Source organism: Rhinatrema bivittatum, chromosome 6 (assembly GCF_901001135.1).
Source record: "Rhinatrema bivittatum chromosome 6, aRhiBiv1.1, whole genome shotgun sequence".
In the NCBI taxonomy this organism is placed as follows: Eukaryota; Metazoa; Chordata; class Amphibia; order Gymnophiona; family Rhinatrematidae; genus Rhinatrema; species Rhinatrema bivittatum.
The window spans coordinates 12,817,712-12,832,958 of record NC_042620.1 but is presented as its reverse complement, the minus strand read 5'-3'; the positions used below and the strand labels follow the sequence as shown (position 1 = coordinate 12,832,958).

Genomic DNA, 15,247 nt, shown 5'->3' with positions numbered 1-15,247 from the left:
TGGAATGCACACGGTGAACAGGCCATGAACCTTGCACGCAGGCGCCCGTGCAGGTCGATTTTAAAAGCATCGCTCATGCAAAAAAAAAAATGCTCGCATATGCACGAATGTGGGCTGCGCACGGGCAACACGGATTTTAAAAATTATGCCCATATGTACCCGTGCGTGCGTGAGAAACAAGGGCGCGGAAAAGGGGTGGGGCCAACACTGATGCGCGTAACTGTATTTTAAAACCTAAAAGCGCAGCGCGCATACACAAGATATCTGCGTAATTTTAATGCTGCTCCCAATGAAGAGCAAGCCCCCAGATCTCGGGTTTTAGGGCTGGACGGCGTGCAGGAGGAGGGACCAGAGGGGTCTCACTGGACAAACTGGGAATGCCCCTCATGCAAGCCTGCTTTAAAATTCGCTGACATACGCGCGCTAGAGCCGACACGGTCCTGTGGCAGACAGGTGCGCTCGAGTAACCTCATAAAACGAGGCGCATACTTACGCACGGGAGGTGTGCGTTAAATCATGCACGATTAAAAGTTTCAGTGTATCTTCGCTCCCGCGCCGAATGCCGCGTGTATGAGCGCACGTGCGCCTGTTTTAAAATTACCATCATAGTGTCCCCTCTGTATAGAGAACCTTCAATGTCCCTTTCACACAGGAGCCCGGAACAGCCCCTCTGCTCAGGGGGCGCCTGGAATAATCCCCCTGCACTGGGAAGCCTGTGGCATCCCTTGTACAGGGAGGTCCTGTACTTGGTTTGCTTATCCTAGGTGCAGTGTGGGTTGAAGAATTAGAGAGAGATTGTGCGTGGTGTGCGAGTATCCTGAACTGTTTCAATATAATAAAATGCGAATTGTGGTTTCTTGTGCTCGCCAGGGCCGTCATGCCAGTCAGGATGAAATTGCTGCATCTGCCTACCATGCTGTGGCTGTAGATCAGAAATACGATGGGCAACCAGTGCAGGTGCGGGTGCCAATGGGCAAGGAGCCAGCACACCTCATGGCTATCTTCAAGGGCAAAATGGTGGTCTATGAGGTAAACGAACTTTTCTGATCCTTATGCTTATGTATCTCAACCAATTCCTTGGTCAGCCAACCTTTAAACACTCTTCTGAGGGACACTTTCAGTCATGTGTGATGGAATGAGAGACATTCCTGAAGATGGGGAGGTCTTTTTCAATGGACAGACATTCCTGAATATCCAAAAGATGGGGAGGTCTTTTTCAATGGACAGAAAGTTCTAGAGCAGTAATGGCCAACTCTGATCCTTGAGAGCCACAAAAGGCCCAGGTTTTCAGGATATTCACAAGGAATAATCATGAGATAGATTTGCACACAATGGAGGCAGTGCATGCCAATCTATCTCATGCATATTCATTCTGGCTATCCTGAAAACCAGGCCCGTTTCTAGCTCTCGAGGACCGGAGTTGGTCACCCCTATTCTAGAACATGATGCCATGTTATGAGGCTTGAAGGAGACAGACTCAGGAGGAACAGCAGAAACTATTTCTACACGGAAAGGGTGGTGGATGCATGGTGGTAGAGCCAAGGGTGGAGGATGCATGGTGCTAGAGCCAAGGGTGGCGGATGCATGGTGGTAGAGCCAAGGGAGGAGGATGCATGGTGGTAGAGCCAAGGGAGGAGGATGCATGGTGGTAGAGTCAAGAACAGTACCAGACTGCAGGAAGAGCCTTGCAGTGCTACTTTTAATTCTTTCGAGAATGTGCTTTTGATGGGTTGGGTGGCCTCAGGTACTGTACCCTGATTTGATTATTTTTTTAACTCTTTATTTATATATCCAGCTTTTTAATTATTGTAGGTAATGAGGTCCCAAACGTGTTTTTTCCCTTCATTGGCTATTTGTTGAGTATGGCCAGTTAAGGTTACAGTTATCTGGGTACGTGTGCCATGGACTGCTCTGTGCCATGGCCAGAGTTATCCGGAAAAGTTTACAGCCTCGAAACACCCGATTTATGCAAATACATTTTAACTAGGGCTTCAAGGGGTTTCTCCAGGCAAATCATTGGGGTTAGAATGTTATATTCCTTTAAGAAGACAAGGGAAGAAGATCCCCCCAGGGGAATTATTTGGGCATATAAAATGCCTGTTTCAAGATTTGGAGGAGTCATCAGAAGTCTAGTGAACCTGGGGACCCTCCTCAAGGGGAAAGGCCCCAGGCTGAAATGGAGTTTCTTCTCCCAGGAAAAGAACCAAGGGACCTGGTCTGGGTGAAGAGGAAGTATTCGGCCCTCAGGGTTGAGAGAGGAGCAAGCTGAGGATGCCAGAGAAGTCCTTGATTGTTGCCTGAAGAAGGGTCATGATGCAGAATTACTGGCCCTAGGGAGAGGCAATCCCCTATAGTCCAGGAACGAGTACTTGATGGAACTGATGTTGATGCAGAGGGATTCGATGTGTCCAAGTTGATGGTAGAGTCCAAATCGTTTAATTCCAGGACTTGTGAATCACAAAAGAAATGTGATCCACATATTTCTTAAGGTGAGGAGTGTTTGAGTGTATTGTGGAAACATAGGAAGAAATCCTCTGATATTTTGTATCAGTATTTGGTAATTAAAAGCAAAAGCTGTGCCATGCTGGGTCAGACCAACGGTCCATCCTATCTCAAACAGTGGCCAATCGCTAAAAGTACATTAGTTTTCTTGCTGCTCACTTCCTAAGACAAGTCGTGGGTCTCCCTGACTCACCTGGTTAATAACTATTTACAGACTTTTCTTCCAGGAACTTGTCCAAACCCTTTTTAAACCCCGCTATGCTAGTTGCATGGACCACATCCTCCAGCAATGAATTCTACAGCTTAATTGTGCATTAAGTGGAAAAATACTTTCCAATTGCTTTTCAGTCTGCTCCCTGCTATCTTGAAGGACTGGTCCCTAGGCCCAGTGTTATTTGAAAGAGTAAATAACCGTTCCCTATTTATCTGTTCTACTCCACTCATAATTTTGTAGACCTCAATCATCTCTTCTCTAAGCTGAAAATCCTTAACCTGTTTAGCCTTTTTTCGTAAGGGAGCTGTTCCAACCCCTTAACCATTTTGGTTGCCTCTCTCTGTACCGTTTCGAACTCTGCTATATCCTGTTTGAGATGCGGTGACCAGAATTGCACCCAGAACTCAAGGTGTGGCCACACCATTGACCATTCAGATGCATTATGATGCTCTCTGTTTTATTCTTCATTCCTTTCCTAATAATTCCCAACATTAGCTTTGTTTTTTGTCTGTCGCCACACACTGAGCTGAGGCTTTCAACGTGTGGTTGAGAATGACTCCTAAATCCTTTTTCTAAGCAGTTACTTCTATTGCGGAACCCATCATCGTGTATCTAAAATTAGGGATATTTTTCCTTACGTTCTCTACTTTACACTTTCCCACATTAAATTTCATCTGCCATCTCCAGTCCTACAAAGCCCTTCTGTGTAGCACTGGCTGGTTGTGGGAAGAACCCGTGACCATCCTCACTCACCCAAGCCTTCCTGAGATGCAAACGCAGCAAAGACGTTGCCGAAGCCTGCCTTCCTGAGCTTCCATGTTTCCCCATAGGCGCCCATGTGCACAACTGTGCACACTATAAAGGCCCCGTGGTGAGAAAGTGCTCTCGTGGCACCCACAGATTACATCACCGGCCTCACTACTTAAGGTCCATCTGCCTGCTCTCCCTTGCCTCAGCATCCAGCATTCCTGATCCTGCCTTGCCCTGTCCAGCCTGCCTGTTCAGTCCCACCTGCCTTGTTCCGTCCAGTCCATCTTGTCCTGCCTTCGGCCTTGCATTGTTCCTGTCCCTCACTTATCTGCCTGGTGTTGACCACAGTGATGGACTGGAACTACTCTCTTGCCTGCTGCCTCGCACTGACCTCTGCCTCGGATCTGGTCTACGCCTTGCTTGCTGCCTGCCCCGATCCTTAGCTTGTGCCTGGTAATTGTCTAACCACTGCATGTCCTGACCTTAGCCCAGACTCTCTTATCTTGTTCACCCTGTGGGACTCCTGCCTAAGTCCCGCCGGCCCCTGAAACCCAAAGGCTCAACCCGCGGGGAACAGGGCTGGGATAGGTGAAGCCCTAGTCTTATCCCAGTCCAGGACATGCTCACCAGCTGTCGGCAATGGCCTAGCAAGTTCACCTACTAGGCTGCATCAACCATGCCACAGAATAAAGATCCAGTATCTTTACATTCTGCAGGTCTTCAGAATCTGCCTGTACTGAATATTTTTGTGTCATCTGCAAATGTGATCACTTCACTCGTGAGATCATTAATGAATAAATTGAAGAGCACTGTCCCAGGACAGATCCTTCAGGCACTTCACTAGTCACTAGTTCTCCACTAGGAAATCTGGCCATTAAGTCCTACTCTTTGTTTGCTGTCTTTTAACCACATTGAGACAACGCCTCCTATCCCATGGCTCTTTAGTTTACCAAGGAGTCTCTCATGAGGGACTTTCATTTGGAAATCTAGTTACACTTTATCGATTGGCTCTCCTTTATCCAATTGCTTGTTTACACCTTCAAAGAATTCTGGGAAGAATACCATTAGGTCTCGATGATTTGCTGCTATTTAATTTGTCAGTTTGCTCTAGCACTTCTTCCAGATTCACACTAATTTGATTCAGTTTCTCTGAGTTTTTACATAGAAAAAACCAGTTCCAATATAGATATCTCCCCATCATCTTCCTCTGTAAAGATTACAGAGAAGAATTAATTTATTTTTTCTGCTATGGCTTTTTAATCCCTTAGCACCTCTTTTACGCCCTGGTCATCTAATGGTCCAGCTAACTCACTTGCAGATTTTTTTTTTGTTTCTGATGTACTTGAAAATGGTTTTATTATTAGATTTTTCCTTTTTGGCAAGTCTTTCCTCAAATTTCCTCGTGGCCTGCTTTATTAATATTTTACATCTAATTTGGCAGTGCTTTTGTGCCTTTCTATTTTCTTCATTAAGCTCTGTTTCCCATTTTTTAAAGGATGCTCTTTTGTTTTTGATGGTCTCTTTTACAGCACCATGTAGCCCTACTGGTGGGTATTTCCTTTTCTTTTGATCTTTCTTAATTCGTGGAATGCATTTTGTCTGGACTTCCAAAATAGTGTTTTTAAATAGCCTCCATGCCGCATGCAGACTTTTAACCCTTCCAATTGCTCCTTTTAGTTTTCATCTAACTAGTCTCCTCTTTTAAAGTTATAAATTATTGTGGCAGTTTTATGTGTGGGGTTTGTTTTTTTTTGCTCCAGTGACTATTATAATTTTAATTGGATTATGGTCCCTGTTGCCAAGTTGTTCCACCACTGCTACCTCTTGCACTAGATCTAAGGTACCTCCTCCACTTGTTGGTTCTAAGACCAGTTGCTCCATGAAGCAATCATTTATGGTTCCAGAAACGTAATCTCCTTGTCATTCCCGGATGAGACATTACTCAGTCAATGTAGAATAATTGAAATCTCCCATTATTACTATGTATTCACATTTAGTATTCTGTCTAAAATCTCCTAGCATTTCATTGTCTGTTTCACCATTTGAGTTGGGTGGGTTTCTCCTTGTGCATGGAATTTCTAACCATAAAGAGTCCAGGTTGCAGTTAATTTCTTGCAGAATCTCTATTTTACTTGATTCTTTGGAATCCTTGACATAGAGAGCCACACCACTATTTCTATCTAACCTGTCATTTCAATATATTGTGTACCCTTGTATCACCAGGTCCCACTGGTTGTCCTTTTTCCACTCAGTCTCTGAGATACCCCTAGAGTCCTTCCCTCCAACTCTTCCATCTTATTTTTCAGACTTCTGGCATTTGCACATTTGCATTCAGACATCTCAAAGTGACCTTTCCCACGCTCCTCTTACAATTAGATAGTTTGGAATCAGTTTTGTCCACGTCCTCATAGTCAGGACAATCGATTTTCCTTTGTTTAAAGATATCTGTTTTTGATACCATGCTCTGACCCATTCATTTCCAAGTGACTGCGGCTTTCACTCCTAATTTAATTTAAAAGTTGTTTTATTTCTTTTTTAATTGTTAGTGCCAGCAGTCAGGTTCTACTTTGGTTAAGGTGAAACCCATCCCCATTGGAAGAGGCTCTTTCTTTCTCAAAAAGTTCCCTGCATCATCATCATCTCCTCCGTGCATTGAGACTCCGGCGCTCCACCTGCTTCCTGGGTCTTGCACACGGCACTGGCAGCATTTCAGAGAATGGGCAGAACAGGATTTTTGGTTGTATTTTTTTCTGTTTTGGGAAATTTTTCATTTTTTTTCGTTTCATTTCTTTTTTTTACATTTTTTTGGTTTCGGGAAACAGTGCGTAATGTTTGCAAATAAGATCTTCAGAGGTGTAGCCGCGTTAATCTGGCACCAGGTGGGTGGCACCCTATAGACGAACCAATTTATTGAGGCCTGAGCTGTCGAGGACAGAGACCATCGTCAGATGTAAGCAGTGTCCTCAAAAACTCTTGCCTCAATAAATTGGTTCATCTATAACAGGGGTGGGCAAGTCCGGTCCTCGAGGGCTGCAAACCAGTTGGGTTTTCAGGATACCCCTAATGAATATGCATGAAATAGATTTGCATACAACTGAGGCAGTGTGTATGCAAATCTCTCTCATGCATATTCATTAAGGATATCCTGAAAACCCGACTGGTTTGCAGCCCTCGAGGACCGGACTTGCCCACCCCTGATCTATAAGGTGCCACCCGCCTCTTGTCATATTTACAAATAGTGCATGCTATTTCCTGCTACCTAAAAAAACGGAAAAGGGAAAGAAACTTAAAAAACACCAACAAATTCCCCAAAAGAAATGAAGAAAAACCTCTGTCCCATCCCTCTCCACCTCTAGAGGCAGCTGTTTCCCCAGAACATGTAATATCTCTTTAAAAAATTCATTCACAGGCTCCACCCCAACCCCTGCTGTTTGTTAATACATAGTCCCCCCTCCCCCAGGAGCCAGCCCCCCCCCCCCCACACACACACACATTTACTAAGTGATAATTGGTCGTCTAGTGAGGGCCCGGAGTGACCCCCCCCACTCCTAGACCTGGCCGGCGCCATGTTCCAAAATGGCACCAGTCTGCTCTTTGCCCTCCCATGTGACAGGGGCTACCCAATGGTACCAGTCACCCCTGTCACATGACAAAGCAAAGGAGAGCCAGCGGGGTCCAGAAGCAGAGGAGTCACTCTGGGCTCCTGCTAGACCACCAGGAATCATGTGGTGATTCTGGACGGGGGTCAGGAGGGTGGGCTTGGGTCAGCGGTGTGGGGGCTGGCTCCCGGGGGAGGGGGCTATGTTTTAACAAAGGGGAGACTTTGGGGTTGGGTGGGGCTTGTGACCGGGGGATTTTTTTTTTTTTTTAGGAAATATTATGTTTTCTGGGGAAATGGCCATCTCCAGGGGTGGCAGGGTCTCCAAAGAACCCCACAGGTCGGGATGCTTGTTGTGGGTACCTGTGCGCACGATTTGTAAACAACACGCACAAAAACGATAGAAAATAAAATACAACATTTCATGTTTCTTTTCTATCATTTAGTTTGAAAAACAAAATGAAATGGTATTCACAATGTGGTTTCAAACCAATATACATCCCTACTGAGAAGCCTAAGTTTAGCCTCCTCTGTCACTGGAGCACGTCAGCCGGCTCCTCCTCAGCACTTTCTAAAATCTTGTCTAGGTGACGCGTGAGGTCTGCCGCCTTTGCGCCAGGCAGGCAACTTACCAGGCGACTTTCTCGTCCAGCAGCCACCCAGTCCAACAACAGCCCCTCTGCTACGAAGGGAAAACCTGTGAACCCCGATTAAATCAGAGACTTTTTCTATTCTTTACTGTCTTGTAAATATTTGCTAGCTGGACACCGCAGAAACAAAAAGTGTAATTGTTTGAAATATCCATTGGTACAAGCATAGACCATTTGGGACAGTAAAGAATAAGCATTCATAGAGGGGTTTCCCTTTTCCAACTCAGAAACCTCTCTGCGCCCCCTGCTTCTGGGCCCAGTACACACCATCTTCTTGATCCATTTCCACCGTCTTGACCCCTACTCCGAGAGACTGGCATTTGGGCCTACACCGGTGCTAGACCTTCTCACATTTTATCGCCTTCTCTGGGAGAGGAAACTCTTGGGCAGCTGTGAATGAAAGTATCTGGCACTATAACCCTAGCTGGGGCCTTTTCTGAATCAGCTTGGAACCCAAAGGGACAGGAGAAAACTTCCAGGCAAAACCAAAACAGAAACCCAAACCCTCTCTCTGTGTAGGCGGACAGGATCAGGCCTGTGGTGCTGACAGCGTCCACGGGTACAGAGAGCATGACTGAAGGTTGATCCTGAGAAAGAGGGTGGGAGCTTCAGTGCTCTTCTCTCTCTCCCCAGGGCGGGACTTCCCGGGAGAGTGAGTCCGACTCGCCACCCCCAGCCATACGACTCTTCCAGGTGCACGGCAGCAACGAGTACAATACCAAGGCCTTCGAGGTCCCTGTCCGTGCCTCCTCTCTGAACTCCAATGACGTCTTCATCCTGAAAACCACAGGGAGCACCTATCTCTGGTGCGGAAAGGTATGTGTACCGGGGTAGGCATCACAGGAACAGATATACCCAGGAATCAGGGTCTGCCATAGGAAGGAGTGGAGGAGGAGCCTAGTGGTTAGAGCAGTGGGCTAAGATGCAAGGAAACCAGGGCTCAAATCCCACTGTCACTCCTTGGGACCTTGGGCAAGTCACTTTATCCTCCAGTGCCTCAGGTACAAACTTAGGCCTGGATTTATCAAAATGCACTAAATATCACATGTGATAGAAAAAGGGGTGTGTTTTATGGTAATAGGCAGTTTATTGCAATTTGTGCTAATACCTATGTGAAGTGCTGACTTACTGCAAATTGTGATCATTTTTTTTGCACTTTGAAATACAACCACTGGGGAGACCATGTTGAGAGAGAGAGAGTGAGCGAGCGAGAGAGACTCTAGCCATAATGCACTCACACTAGACAGGTATTTATATCTCTATGGGAGGTCCACCTAGTAACTCGAGGTGAGGTTTAGTGATTAGTGTAGGGGGTAGGGGCCACTTTGACATTCAAAGTGAGACGTACTAACAGAACAGTGCTCTCTTGTGAAGATTTGATGACCTTCGGAGTGAGGAAACTCACCCAAAGATGAGATTTGTGCAATGTTCTCTCAACCTAGCTTGATGGACTCTCTACCTGGGTAACATCAAGCTAGGTTTTGTCTAATCATATTGCACCCTGTCCCTTTTTTACACTCTTTTCTATCTTCTCCTAATTCCACTTCCAGGGTCTTCTTTCTATTTTCTGTTTCTTCTCTCTTCTCCTCATATCTGATCTTTCATTTAATTTCTCTCATCTCTGCCTCTCTGTCCACACATAGCTACATTTAATCCTTTAGTCTCCCCTTCTCTCCCCCAACTTTTTATCTCCCCAATTCTGTCCTCTGTTGCCTTCTTTCTGTCTTCCATATCCCTGTCTCCATTTCTCCTCTCTCTCACCAGTCAGCTCCTTTCTGGCTCTCTCAAACAGCATCCTCCCACTCCCTCCTCCCTCAGTAATCCTCATGCTGACTCTCTCTCTCTCTCTCTCTCTCCAAGCATCCCCTCTCATTTCTCCCAACCATTCACTTTCACTCTCACCCTCTTCCTAGCTCTCCCAGTCCCTCTACTCATTCCCTTTCATGGTCTCCTAGCCAGTGCTGTTCTACATGCAGGGCCCTCTCCTTGGGGTGGGATGAGAAGGGGTAACCACCAGGGCCCCATTCCCTGTAACTGGCTGCAGATTCTGTGGAATGACAGCATTGTAAATGTTATATCTGACCCTAGAACACCACTACACCTCCAACTGGGAAAATAGAACAAGCTGGACTGTTGCAGATCACTACTAACTTAGCAGAACACCTCAGCTTCATCACACAGACAGAACCCGGATAAACCCTCAACAAATGTAGAATAAGTGACCACACTTTATAAACAGAAATATGCAGACAGAACCTCAACTGGAAACACCAAGAAGCCAGACTCTGCATGCAGTGCAACGCCAGAGAAATAGAAAAGGAAATGCAGAATACAAAGATTCCAAAGCTGATATATTTCAGTCACTAAACCAAAATGAAAGGCTTTCTTTTCCCCCCTACCTTTGTGGTCCGGGCATTTTGGACTCTCACCCCCTCACAACAATGACAAGGGCTCAGCAGCTCCAACATAAGACTCCCCCCTCCATAAAAATGGACAATGATGGGGGCTTGGTGGCCCTAGCACAATACATCCCACATCCCTCAACACTACTGTGCCCTCCTCCCAGCAGGCAGGCCGAGTCCCCTCCCTGTCCCCGTCAGTCCTCCCGGGGAGGAGTGGAGGCAGCACTGGATGCGTGGAGAGGGGGATGGGCACAGGGCAATTCAAGCAGCGCTCAGTACCTGCCTGTACCCCCCTGATAAAAGGCCCTGCTCCTAATCCCCCAGCCTCTTCCCATCTCTCCACCTCTTTTATTGTCTCGCAGCCTCCCAGTCGTTGGTCTTACTCCTCCATCTCCCTCATCTCACCTCCGTCTTTTACCAGTGTAGCTCTGCCTAGTCCTCCCCTCTTGCCTACCACCAGTTTCCCATCTCCCACTCCCACTCTCCCCCCCCTCCCCAGCCCCTCACTCACCTCTCCCTGTCCTTCATCAGCCTATTTTCCCCTCTTGTCTTTCACCTCACCCCCCTTTTTCTACCCTTATCAGTCCCCCTGTCCCCAGCTCCTCTGCCTCTCATGTTCTCACCCCGTTGTGTTCGCCCATCCCATTCCTTCGCCTCTTCTCCTCCCTCAGCCCCTCCTTGCATCCTCTTACTCCCTTCACTGCCTCTCACCCCCTCCCATCATAATACGACCCTTCCCCGCTCAGCCATTCAGCCCTCAAGTTCCTGGTCTCCCGAGTCCTTCCCTGATCTCCAGCAGAGTCTCCCCTGTCAATCTCTGAGTCCCTGGGGTCTCTCTCCCAGTCCCCCACTCCCTATTCAGTCTTTGCATCCATCAGTCCCCCTCCTGGAGCTTGAAAGCTGCTGATCCTTCTGCCTCTCAGGGCCCCCTTCTCCCAGGCTCCCTCCCTCCCTCTCTCCCCTCCTTGTTGCACCCTGGCCCAGTTTGCAGGAAAATGCGTGGCTCCTTCTGGTAGCCCGCTCCCCTCCGTCCAGTGTGGTTTGAGCGGCTCGTCTCCACCATGGGGGAGGGGGAGGGGCTGAGAGCCGCCATCCCACGCTCCAGCTTGCAAAGGCAGGAGGGTGAGGGAGTCTGAGTAGGGCAATGCCCACTCCTTGGGCTCGGTGTGGGGCAGCCACTGACTCTTCTCTTGCCCCGATGCCATCAGGCTCAGGGTGGGGGTAGACGGAAAGTCCTCACTGGATGATATCAGGCTAGGGACAGTGTGGGCGGTAACTCCAGGTTGGGCCCCTCCTTCTTCCGCTATTTGCTGCCCTAGGCATAGACCCAGGGTACCTGCCCAGGTGATCTCTGGCTATGGGATTTCAGCAGAAGGGGTAAGAGGTAGGGCTCCCCACCCCACCGAGAGGAGGAGCGGGTTCAGGTCAGGGGAGAGGTCTGTGTGTAGGTGGCTTTGGCAGTTCTTGCCGTGCACTTTCCAGCACCGGAAAAGCAGGTGGAAGTGACTGCACATAAACCTTTTCAGAACACAAGGACAGGCGGAGTGAGTTTCGTCTTGAGCAGGGGCGCAAAGGCTGTGGGTTAAAGGCAGCCCATGCGGGCAGTTTATAAATGGCCACATCAGTGATATCCACACCCCGTCAGCTAACACAAGCCTCTCTCCTCCGGTCCGGGCCTCTGGAGTTTTGCTGTTGGATTTTGTGGTAAATTCTGGGGGGTGGGTCTGAGCTGTGCTAGGGATCTGTTCCCTGCGGGGTGGTGGAAGAGCCTGGGAAGCTCTGCCGTTCTCCTCACACTGCCTCCTCCCGTCTCATCTCCTAGGGCTGCAGCGGCGACGAGAGAGAAATGGCCAAATATGTGACAGATTTTATCTCCAGAGGCGAGAAGGTGGTGATCGCGGAGGGCCAGGAGCCCAACGAGTTCTGGATGGCTCTTGGTGGGAAGTCTCAGTACGCCAACAACAAAAAGTGAGTCCCCCTTTGGGATCCAGGGGAGCTTTCCTTCATAACTGGGGCGGGGAGGGGGCTCCAGGCTTGGAGGCGGTGGCAACGCTGGGGAAACGCCTGCTTTGGATATATACTTCGGGGGGGGGGGGAGGAGCGGGTTGGGGCAGGTGTAATACCAGGAACGCGTGCGTTACGCCAGCTGTGAGCGTGGAATAGTAGAGGAGATTTTCCTGTTCTCTGCTCTGAGTGCCTTGGTACTGGGTTGCGTGAACAAATCCCGTAAATAATGAAGACAATGTTCAGCACCGCGCTGAGAGAACAAAGTTAGCCGCATAACTTCTCCAGGATACTCAGCGGAGCATTGCTGATTCGGCGCTTGGATAAAGTCCTGGTCAAGAAGATAAATGTATCTGCTTAAGTTTAGGATGGCTCTCTGATAGGACTAAACTTAGCCGGAGTGGCGAGAAATTTAAAACCCTCGGTTTGTCCGGCTAAATCCCAATCTTACCTGGACAAACTATCTAAACATTGACCCCAGTAATAATAATGGGCCCAATATTCAAAGGGCGTTCAGTGTTATTTAGCCAGATAAGTGTGGGAGCGTAAGTGTATATGAGAGCCTGTGTGAATGTATGTGAGAGCCTGTGTGAATGTATGTGGGAGTGTAAGTGTGTATGAGAGCCTGTGTGAATGTATGTGAGAGCCTGTTTGTGCGTGAAACCCCTGGGCTGATACTCCCGGATAAAGGGCCCAAGGGTCCACACCTCAGAGCAGTTCTCACATTCAAATCTTCCCATGTACATTGCTTTGCTCTGTATCCCAGTTATTGATCTATGTAAGCAGCACTGATGATCTCTGAGGTGCACAGAGCAGCAATAACCACATTGGAAGCTATGATGGTTTCCAATGTAATTTTTACTGAAGTAGGGTGCAGTAATTAAACCTTCTTTACAGCAATGCTTCCCAATCAGGAGTTTACACCGTTAGGTCTTAATAAATTTGTGACTTCTCTTTTGTTGTCAACTACTGAAATTAACTTAACCCAGTCCTAAATTTCATCCTTTTCCCTTCATGCATGGTTCAGGTCAAGACTTAGCTTCCCTTCCATGTAATTGAAAATTTAGATTTAAAGTCCAATATAGCTGTATCCAATGAAAGAGTCTCTTCTCTCTTACCTTTCATCTTCTCCCATTTCATAGTGCCTGGATGATACTGGTTGTTCTTCTCCTCTCTAGCTGTCCGTATTACATTTAAGTGAACCCTAGTAGGGATTCACGGTGATTCCTCTCTCTCTTCTTCTCCCTTTGGACAACTGTAAATCATCCCTCCTCAAGGATTCTGATGATCCTGGGTTCCTTCTCAGTGAAGTCATTCCTTCCTTAGATGTTAAACCAAAACACAACTGAGCTTCTACAGCATGGAAAGACTCAGTAAAACTTAAACGATTAAAAAAAGGAGAATCAAAACAGTGACAACAAGAAGGGTAGGAAAAACTCCCATCCCAGATGAAAGAAAACTTCTGTAAGCATGGTCCTTAAATGAAGACAAGCTCTTGGCCTCCTCAGCTAAACCATTGCCTGAGCCTTCAGAGGCTTTCCCGCTCAAACAAAAAATGAACCAGAGACAGCCATGACATGCTGCCCCTGTAAGGATAATGCAAACTTTCACAATGTAAAATGGTGTTACTGATTCAAATAGCTTTGGATCGTACTGTTTACCCTTTTTCTCATGGGGAAGTTAACCAGTCATACTACCATCCTGTTCCTTCCAAGGAGAAAAGTGGTTCATTCTAGTAGAAAGCCAGAAAGAAAGAGCCTGTATGTTTACGAGAGAGAGCAAGAATGTGTGTGTGTGCGCGTGTGCAAGTGTGTATGTTAGAGAGAGTGAGCAAGAGAGAGAGAGCCTGTGTGTGTATTAGAGAGAGAAAGATAGAGGTTGTGTATTTGAAAGAGAGCAAGCTTGCATATGTGAGAGAGACCCTGTGTGTATGTGAGATAGAGGGAGAGAGAGAGATCATGTGTATGTGTGAGAGCCTATGTATACATGAGAGAGAGCCTGTGTATGTATGAGAGAGAAAGAGAGAGCTAATGTGTATGTGTGAGAGATAGAGAGCGCCTGTTTGTGAGGGAGAGGGAGCCACTGAGTGTGAGAGGCTTGAGTGTGTGAGAGAGAGAAAGCCATTGATTATGAGAGAACTTGTGCATGTGTATGAGGGGGAGAGAGAGCCATTGAATGGGCATGTGTATGTCATGGAGTGTGTGTAAGAATGAACATGTATTTTAGAGTGTGCTTATGAGAGAGAGAGAATAAATTTGTGCAATCTCCTGGTGACTGAAAATCAAAAGTTCCAAGGAACACAGACGATTTTTAAAAATATCCCTATTAGTTTTAATTATTAGATGTTATTTGATGTGTCTGTTGTTTTGAAATATTTTATTGGTGTTTGGTAAGTTTTGAAACATTTTAATATGAGATTTTAATTACTGGATGTTACTCTATTTATTAGCTGTTTTGAAATATTTATTCTTTTTATGAGTATGATTGATGTTTTATATTTATTGAATTTATTTGATGTTTTATGAGGAACTGCAATGTTTCTGTTTTTCCACTGTTGCATGCATACAGAGTCTGTCGTCTTGCAGTTTCCAGTTCAATTTTTGTCTGCATGCTTCTTCTTATACGTTATGGTCTCTTTATTCAGCATTTGGTGAGGGTCTGTCTGTGTTCTGCCTGTATAACTGAAGGGGGAGGTATTCTACTAGCAAGCAGTTTCTGTGTAGGGATCTATAGCAGTCCTGCTTGTTCTGCTTTTCTAAAAGGAGGTGTATTGGTGTTTTAGGGCCTGGTGTAATGTTTCCAGTGCTGCCTCTTCATAGGTAGGGCTGTTACCGTTTGAGTCCTTGGAGTTACTGCTGTTACAATATGACAGGTTTGCTCTACAGGTTCTCAGTTTCTTTTTGTTAGAGTTTTGTATTACGTCACAAAGTGTCTGGCAGTGAAAGGCATTTGTGGTGCTGTTACTGAGGTGACAACGGATTTTGAAAGCTTTTCTTTTTTTTGTATGGTGAATTGTAAGGGTCATCATCCTAGACCCATTGTTGGGGGTTTTCCACGGATGCAGATTACGTTACAGAACTGGAGGTGCAGGATTTCTATTTAAATTCTGCCCCTTCTGTATAAACTT

The 15,247-nt window shown here is 46.7% G+C and overlaps 1 protein-coding gene across 1 annotated transcript in view; it reads left to right on the top strand.

Moving 5' to 3' along the window:
* Positions 1–15,247, top strand: part of VIL1 (villin 1) — a 69,352-nt gene that overhangs the window by 35,239 nt on the left and 18,866 nt on the right. The window contains exons 12-14 of the mRNA XM_029605054.1: positions 871–1,029; positions 8,348–8,530; positions 11,939–12,084. Coding sequence (XP_029460914.1) covers positions 871–1,029; positions 8,348–8,530; positions 11,939–12,084 — 488 coding nt within the window. The remainder of the gene's footprint in view (positions 1–870; positions 1,030–8,347; positions 8,531–11,938; positions 12,085–15,247) is intronic.